The sequence below is a fragment of the Rhynchophorus ferrugineus genome, unplaced genomic scaffold (genome assembly GCF_030347505.1).
Source record: "Rhynchophorus ferrugineus isolate W39M unplaced genomic scaffold, kcgeb_rfMv2 rfM2, whole genome shotgun sequence".
In the NCBI taxonomy this organism is placed as follows: Eukaryota; Metazoa; Arthropoda; class Insecta; order Coleoptera; family Curculionidae; genus Rhynchophorus; species Rhynchophorus ferrugineus.
The window spans coordinates 93319740-93329517 of NW_027472581.1; the positions used below are offsets into that span (position 1 = coordinate 93319740).

At 32.8% G+C, this 9778-nt stretch overlaps 1 protein-coding gene across 3 annotated transcripts in view; it reads left to right on the forward strand.

Moving 5' to 3' along the window:
• LOC143191685 (uncharacterized) overlaps positions 1-9778 on the forward strand; it is a 36529-nt gene that overhangs the window by 576 nt on the left and 26175 nt on the right. Inside the window, exons 1-2 of one of the 3 annotated variants that reach the window (XM_076397054.1) lie at positions 4072-4452; positions 9300-9496. In XM_076397054.1, coding sequence (XP_076253169.1) covers positions 4224-4452; positions 9300-9343 — 273 coding nt within the window. In that variant the 5' untranslated portion in view covers positions 4072-4223 and the 3' untranslated portion in view covers positions 9344-9496. Of the gene's footprint in view, positions 1-4071; positions 4453-9299; positions 9497-9778 lie in introns of those variants that run through there. The other 2 variants (XM_076397055.1, XM_076397053.1) reach the window with 2 other exon arrangements.

The window sequence follows — 9778 nt, forward strand, 5'->3', positions numbered from 1 at the left end:
AATAATATAAAAGTATATAAAATGAGACAAGCAAAATTGAATTAATATAAAATTGATACGTAATGGTGAGGAAATTTTGAAATAATTTGAAATGACTTGCCAAATATTATCTCTGGTTTGGCTAATGCCGATTCCGTCGACGGACCTTATGATTATAATAAATTATAAGAATTCTATTATGCTTGTACTCTGGATGAAAATCGCTATTCAATTTTGACTGTTTCCCTACAATTTACTATTCTGTATCCATTATTGACTATTAATAGCGACTTTTTCTTTCTTCTAAATTCTCACGCTTGTTGATTGTTCTGGTCTTAAACGATTGTTGTTCTGTTTCTTATGCTTTTCGTAATTCTGATGTTCTTTGGCTAATTATGATTCTCACTCTCGATGGACTCTTCACTGTAGACGCATAGTGCATTATTACTTAAGCTCGTCCCTCGTGTTCTTGGTGGTGACCGAGAAAGTTGGTTTAAGAAACCCCTTTCCGCATCCCGATTCGTTCAAATTTTCGGGCAGGGGTGTACTCTTCCAGCTAGATTTTTTCACGCGGATTACGTATTCACGCGGAATAAGCGTACCTTCAATATACAGACCCCATAACGGGTTTTCTAACAGCTCTAACTTCTTACATGTTTCGTCTAGCTCCGGAATCTGCATCCCCATTATCCCGAATACTCGACAACAAGCCACTAAGACTTTTTGCCAATCATGTGAGCAAAACAGCTTGGTGCTTTTCCTATCTTGAACTGGCTTCACCACACATTTTACGCAATAAGATATTTTATATTGTCTCAAAATAATTATGACTTATTTTCCCGTGTCACGAATATTACAACAAACAAATCATTTATTTAATAAATTAGACCCTTAAACAATGAAAACAATCATCGTTAATCCTAAACTACAACTTTCTTACAACAAATATTAAAATAAATAAATATAATTATCTCTCAAAACTACTATTGATACGTCAAATTCTATGCCTTCCTGAAAGTTCTTTACAGCTGAATTTGTAGTATCATTGTCTTCTTTGACTTAATTATCTTCAAAGTGTTTAAATGCTTTTTGTCATTAACACAAAATCACCATTTAAAACGTTAAAACGAAACTTCCCTTTACTAAGATATTATGAACCAGTATCATTAAAACCAGCTTCCAAAAATTTATAATAAACTTTGGCAGTGTTTTTTTTTCTTAACAAATCTGAAAAACCATTGTTGAAGATACAATTTCGAGTTTAGATGATTTTTGCTTGGCAAAATTGATTGGCAAAACATTTATAATAGTAGTGATATTCCTAAGATGTATATTAACAACAGCTACTTTTACTGACAATACCGCCATAATAGTTGTAGATAAAGATTAGACTGTAAGTAAAAAAAAGCACAATAATATTTAAAAATTTGTTAAAAAAATTTAATAGTTTAAGGACGAAACAAGTAGAGTTAAGGCTGCATCTGCTCATGTCTGCTTTATCAACAAACAAAATAAATACACCCCAGAGAGAACAAATAAAACCTAATAATAATCAAGTGTCTTTTGCGAATAGATCAAAATATTTGTAAATGAGAGGCACAACGTTTATGCAAAGATGAACAAAGAAGAATTGGATATTAAACATTTAGAAATACACACTAATTAAATTGCAAGACAAGATATTAGAAAAATCATACCAAAAAAACACACAGTGAGAAGCAGAAGAAGCAAATAAGGAAAATGGTATCGATAACAGAATAGACAATATATCTACAACTTTGTGTTTGGTTTGTGTGTATGTCTCAAAATGTGCATTGTTTAAATTACATTTTTTTGTTTATTTTATTCTTTTTATTGCAATAAAATTTGTTGCATGATGTAATATTTTGACATTATTTATCTGCTCAGTGGAGTTATATAAATCGAAAAAAATAATAGCTTCGTATCCTTATATTATGTTATCAATTAATTCCAACCACTTTCTATTAAGTACACATTATATTTACACTGTGCTGAAAATTCATGACATTTCGTTTAAACATTTTGCTTTTTTCTTCTTTTGAAATACCTGTAAAGTCAGAAAAATATAAGTATTATAACAAATAGACAGAAAAAGTATCAAGCATGACCATATTTCATTCTTATCTCTACTATAACCTTCAAATAAGTTCTGTTTCCATATTACATTAACAAAATGTAAATAAAAAATTAACCTAAAAATGATATATAAACACAACTGTGACTGTGGTACGAAAAGCGTGGTACAAAAGGACGCAAGTTGTGAAATCTGTTAGGCTAAATTAGAACAAGTGCGCATGTGCTGTCCTAGCTAATAGAAACTTGTATAGGCATGGACGGATAGGTTTTTTACTGTAGTCTGTAATATGTCCAGTGTCGCTTTGTATAGCCGTTAAACCAGTCGCTGCTTCTTTCCGTAAATAAATATATGTAAAGAAAAAAGAAAAATTTAGTTATTCCAAGTACTGGTCATTTGATTCTAAACCTATTACTAATCTTTCAGGCAATTTATGGATGCCATCATAAAAAACATTTTGTTCTTTGAGCAAAACCATTCATCGAGCCATTTTCTACCTTCTTCGAAATTGGCGAAGTGCCGCTCTGCAAGCGCGTGCCTCATTGATTCGAAAATTTGATAGTCGGACGAGGTTAGGTCCGAAGAGTACGGGGGCTGCTATAATATGTCCTTGCTTTCAGCGCTTCCTTGACGATTGTGCGTTATGAGACTTTATGGAAACAATGCGATCAATGCATGGTTCAAACTGAACATTTTTTGTCGGTAGCGATCACTATAAATTGTTTCACCAAGTTTCAACAGTTCGTACTACCCCACGCTACTCCGGTTCCACCAAACACAGAATATTGTCTTGCGACCAAAATGATTTGGTTTTAAAGTCGATTGGCCAGCTTTGCCAGGTGATACCCATGATTTTTTGCACTTAAGGTTTTTAAAAGAAATACACTTTTCATCACCCGTCACAATTCGATGAAGAAATTACTTCCGATCATACCTTTGATTTGCCCGTCATTCAATTGATGTGGTACATTAATGATGTATCATATGATATGACGTGATACATCAATGATGTAGGTCATCTTCCCACATTTTGGATTATTCCTATTGCCCATAATCGGTCTCTAATCGTTTCTTGGCCTACATTTAAGGCTTCTGTCAATTATTTTTGAGTTTGGGTTGGGTCTTCATCCAAATAACTACTGCAATTCTGCATTCTCAAACTATTTCGGTCTACCAAAACGTTTTTTATCTTGCACATCCAAATAATCAGTTCTAATTTTTCGAAATCACGCGTCGCTTAGTCGGTTAGAGCATGTTCACCGTGAGTGTCAGAGAAATTTAACATTTTCATAGAGGTGTAAATCTATGACGGTGTTACCTTCGTAAAATATAACATGTACAGCTTTGAAGCTCCATGTTAGTAGAATAAAATGACAAAGTCATAACATAACAAGCCTAGCGACATCTGCTAGAAAAACCGGTAACAACATTCCGGTATAACTGGTAAAGCAGGATTTTAAGTGAAATAATTTTTTTTTGTTCTAATATCTTTTCACAAAACGTAATTTACATAGATGCATAAAAGACTATATTAAAAAAGAAACGCTGAAATTTATTAGACGGCTTAACGCTTATGTTGTTATAAAATTGGCTATAGAATCTGTTCTACATTCTCGCCGGTGCATATATCATGATTTTATTTATAATCCTGCTAGTTTAAAATTTCTTTGAATCGTCCATTATTCTAGATTCATTGTAATCAATCGATCATCGAAAACTTTTTTGAGACCGTTAAAAGTCCCAATATCGTATTTTCCCCGTGAAAATCGGTTTACATTAAGTACTAAAAATAAAATGTAGCGTGTTCGTATATACAAATGAAATGTGTAAGCTGTCGACGATTCTTACATCGCATAAACATGGTGTTCTCGGTAACAAAGCCGGCATGCAGAAAGTCGAGAGCTATCGTAAATATTATTAATTGTGCAAATAATAAAATTGGCCGCGAAACCCGTAAAGCGCGTTTCGGTATCGACGCGGGTGCTTCTTCAAAGAACCCAACCACGCCGATACGCTAATTAATCATAATCACTGCTAATATTTAGACAGGTTTAATCTCCTACAACGTACACACATTTATATTACCTGACTGGAGGTGTGTTAGGAACTGAAAAACCTCAAACGCCGAAAGAAACGGTACTGTCGATAGATGCGGGCGAACGATGCGTTACTTAAACTTAATTTTAACGCTGTTATATTTAACGTTGTTGGTTCAGTTGTTTGGTGTGGCCGGTGTGTGTGGCCACTTCGTCTCGTACGAGGATTTCACCAGGACGAAAGACCCGAAGACGGGACAGCTGTTGAAGATCGTGAATTGTGCCAGGGGGTATCTCCTGATGAACAATCAGTGTTTGAAATCATTTGGAGCTCTTTAACAGGTACATTCACTTAATGTAGCTTAACGGAATATTATTTCGATATACTGATGCAAGTTGAATGGGATAATAAGATAATATTCGGTTTTTGGTATCAATTTTGAGTGCTGTTCTTGATAACAAAATAGTTTATAAAATATAGTTTATGCTCATGCGATATGTGGTATTTGGATGGAACAATATCTGGAAAATATTGTGAATAGAGTAAAATTTCCTTTTTTATTTGTTTTCCAGTTAAAGACACATTTTTAAAAATTATTATTTATTGTACTAATCTAGTAAATTACTACTAATAAGTCATTTGTTTTTATCCTAATTTGCTACGGCCTTAAAACAACAAAGTACCCATTCTATGATATACACTTTGGACTTAACATATACGTATTTTTAATGTACACTGAGTTTTACTTATAACATCACTAAACTATATCATTTGGTCTACTCTCTTTAATCTTCTGACTAAGCCATCATTATCTAGGAGCTGGAGAACTTAACAATAATGTGCTGATGGAGCATGTTTGGGCATATCTTTGATAACTACTTATGCAGATTGTCATTACGAATTTACCATGAAACATCAATAATACCTCGCAGTACCTTATTTTACAATCTTTGTATAATATTTCTATTGCTTTGTCTGGTAGATTCCCAGGCTTGAACACCACAAGTCCGCACTGGTTTCAAGATTTGTTGATAAAACAAAAACTCATTTTAGAATTGGCGGGGCTGAATATCTACCCAATAACCACTACACTTCTTATACTTCAGCTTGAGTTTAACATTACGGGTCGTGCCAAGATATTTAGCTCTATTTCATATGGTGAAATAAATATGCACTGATTTATTTCAATGCGCCATTGTTCTCTCAAAGTATTTCAATAAGTATCTCAAATATTTCAGCAATAGCTATTTATTATATTTAGTTTATATATCCAACGGTTAACATTGCAATATCATCTGCAAATGTAGCAACAATAGTTTCATTGAATGTAGCCAAGTCCCGAGTGTACAGAAGATAAAGATTTGGTCCCAATGAACTACAAAGTTCCAAAACTGCCCAGCCCATAACCACTGTGCGAATACACTAACCTGTATAATTTTTTTAAAGCAACTTTAAAACCTATTTAATTTGTTCTTCTATTAACCAGACAGTAATTACTTAATTATGACATAATATATTCACTAAAATTCATCACAATCGGTGAGACATCCAATGTCTAATATGATACTATATAATACATTTTAAATGGTCTCATATTTGTCGATCAGCAAAGTTGCAGAAATTTTGCCCTCCCTAAGATGTTGTACGTGTGATGGAAAAAATTCTACATGTTTCTTACCGAGACCTAAAAATGAAATCATTCGATTAAGTGCTATAATCAGTATGTAGTGGTGGAAAAACTCCAGAGACGCGGACTTTTGTAGCGAAATCGACCTTTAGGATGGAAAACGCTGGATTGCTAGCGATAAAGCGCTTTTAACTTAAATAGGCACAAATCAAATTACGGAGATATGAAAAACAGTGTGCTTTCACATCAACAACATCAACAGCAGCTCATTTGTTGAGAAATAAGCAGTCTCTTTGTCGCTTATTATTCAGTCACTACTGATTACAAAAAGCTGATATTTGACGCCAATCCACACATAGTTTACCAAGTGACGACACAACTAAGAAGTTACTGTTTAGTGCGGATTGTGGTTCAACAACTTCATTGGTCCGTATTTTTTCTGTGGTTGATTATTTGTTAATACTTCAAGCACAGCTTTTATTAATTAATTAATTAAGTAATTTAGATGTACGCTCTAAAAGTAAATACATCTGGTTTAGTTATTTTTTTATTATTATTTAATTAATATATTGTTACTAGTCGTTTCCGTCTAACCTACAATTTGTCTTTATGCTAACTTAAATCTAGGTATATAACTAAGAGGACCCATCGGCCCTAACTCAGTCTCTGGTGAAATAATGTTTATACATGTCACTGCTGAATTTTTTAATATATGCACCTCACCACACAACACTACACAAGATCAGATGGTTTGATTCTTTTGAGTTTGTGTCCTGTTCTGGTGGTATCCAAAAGTTGCAATATTTCAATATTCGTATGAGAATGGAGTCTTTCCTCATGCCCCTTGCAATTCTCTTGATTTCTTGACTGACTGTGGGTATCTGAAGGTCTCGATGTAGGTAATCAGTCCTATAGTATTTGGGTGCACCCACAATACCTCTCAGGACTTTGTTCTGAAAAATTTGTATTTTATTTATATTTGCTTATATAATTGTAATTTATTATGTACTGAGAATTGTGATTTTCTTCCAATTAGCGCGTACATTTTCCTATATTTCAATGCCAGTTCTTTTCTTTTCTTCTTTATATGTTCCTTCTAATGAAGTTCTGCATCGAGATTCATTCCGAGATATTTAGCGTTGTTGCTATATGGAATGATAGTGTTATTTAATGTTATTGGTGCTTGTACGGTCTGCTTATAGGTGAACTGCACATGTACAGATTTACTTTCATTAATTCTTATTTTCCAAGCTTGTGTCCAATTATTTATATTGTCACTTGCCTGTTGTAATTTTTGTGAGGCTTCTTCACTATTGTCTCCGACAGCTATAATCGCAGTATCATCAGCAATTGTAGCCATCGTGATATTTTCCATTTGTGGTATATTACAAGTGTAAAGCAGATAAAGCATTGCTCCCAGTACACTTCCTTGTGGTATACCTGCTTTAGCTTCTTTTTTTGTAGAGTAAGGTTCTTCTTGTTTGATTCTAAACATTCTGGTTGTAATGTGTGATTTTAATAGTTCGGTGTGTTGTTTTGGTAGCATTCTCTGTAGTTTATGAGCAAGGCCTTCATGCCAAACCTTATCGAAGGCTTGTGCTACATATAAGAATATAGCTGAGCATACCTTTTGACTTTCGTAGGCTTTTTCAATAACATCTGTTATTCTGTGGACCTAGTCAATTGTTGAGTGCTTGTTAGTAACCCAAACTGGTGTGTTGGTATTAGGTTTTTTCTCTCTATATCTGATATAGTTAAAGCCCGATTTGTTTAGGCTTTATTAGTATACGTTTTTTCAAGATAAGCCTCGATCCAGATGCATTCCTAGATATTTAATATCATCTGCTTATTGGGCTTCATGATTTTAATATTTAACGGAGGACTTTTACAAAGGGTTACGTGAGTAGATTTTATCTCATATGTCTTGAGTCCTCATATTTTCAACCGCAGATGGATTTTGTTGAGATGAAATTGGAGGTTCGTTCTGATACTGATAAAATGGCGCACCTTCAACAGATGTTGCCACTGCAGTTATTTTTGAGGTCTAATAATTAAGGGTGATATAAATGATGGTCTTGCGGATTTAAAAAATGCGAATTTTTTATGAGTTATTACGAGTTCAGTAAACGAATTCATTATCACCATCAACCGAATTGTTAATAAATAATTTAAAACGGATTCCCTTCATAGAGTATTTAAGTTGTTAGTTCAATAAAAAATATTTAACAATATTTACTAAGGTTACATTATTTTGGTTACATCAGACCTTATAAATAATTTATGAACGAGCTTCCCTTAGCTTAGAAGTATACCGAAAAACTATTTTTTCTGTAATAGTTACTAAATCGTCTGTTGAAAAAATAATCTAGGAATTGACAAAGTGATCTCTTAGTTTACTGTTTAATTAATAACCAATTATAAATAATTAAAAAACCGCTGTAAAGAGGGCGATAGAGCACAGATTATTAAACTGAAATTTCATTAACAAAATAGTAATTAGTATGATTGTAAATTAAGGTATAGAATTGTAGAGGGCATCAGGGACTCCAACATTTTATTGGCGACGTGTATGCCAGACCTCAACAATTGGATTTCATAAGAATTGAGATTAAAATATTCAGTAGACAGACTGCTATATTTATTTATGAATATCTGATTATGATTAAATAATTATATGATTAAACGAATGAAGGGCGCTGAAGTGTAGATCACACTCTCACAAGCTTTACAAATAGTTTCTGGGGTTTTCTTTCCACATTAACGCGAATGAAGGCGATATTATGCAAGTGTTCGGTAGGACTGGAAAGGAAATTTTTATCATATGCTATTTGAAATTGGCTGAACCAATAAATTTCGAAAGAAGCTCATTGATTCAATTGTTTTCCTAAGTATCACTGTCAGGAGTTCTACAGTGGCAGAATTTAAACCAGTTCAATGCTGAAAAATTTTTTAAAATTTTTTTTGATTTTGGTGAAAAACACCAAAACACTTAAGTTCAAAGGAATACTGCTAAATTCAAAATATTTTCTTAATATTAATTACATCTTCCATTAGATACGCTTAGTACAATTTTAATTTGTAAATTATTACTATTTATTACGATTGTTTTGCTCTACTTGCATCAATATACAAGCAAGACAAGTACAGAATAAATACATTAATATATATCTCCCAAATTAAAATAAAATAAACTTCATAAGGAAAAGCTAAGTGTAACACTTTACACTATACAAGTTCGTGTGGTTAGGTTCGTTTCTGTCTTCAGATTTCCTGTGTGTTGTCCATTAGTTGTACTGTTTCCAGGTTAATATGATTTAGTAACTTTATTTCATGTTTTAAGACGAAATGTTGGATGATTTCATAAATCCATTTGATTTCGAGGTCATCGTGCACTTCTACGTTGGTTACTTAGCGATAAGCATTGGTAATTAATCTACGGGCTTTGTTTTAGCAGCGTTTGATTACTAGTTGGTCTGATGTTTTAGTGTAACCCCATATTTGCACCTTATAGTTCCAAATTGGCTTCATGATTAACTAATAAACTAATTTCTTTGATTTTAGGTCATGCTGAAAGCATCTTCCGACTAACCAGTAAAGTTGTATGATTTTGAGTCCAATCTGCTCTGCTTTTGTCTAACAGGATGTTATCCAAAATATTGATAACAAATGTTTATTTCCACTGGTGATGAAGATTGAAAACTTTTAATGTTTTATATTTAAACAATAAAAACTCAGATTTTTTTGCATCCAGCATTCAACATTTGCAATAAATCTTTTTTTTTAATTATCACTCCTAGTAGCTGCACAATCTGCCCAGAGGGCAATAAGTATTTGTTATATTTAAATTATATATCTACATGGTATGTAGAAAATTGGTTAATTGAGATCTCCAGTATAAAAATAGTATTTTAATTAATTAGTCTTATTCTAAAGCTTATTTTAAAGTTTATATATGTCCAATAATCAAATTGGATCTAATGATAACTTGAATTTTTGCCTGATAAGCCCATATATTTGATAGAGTTTAACTCCAAGTTGTT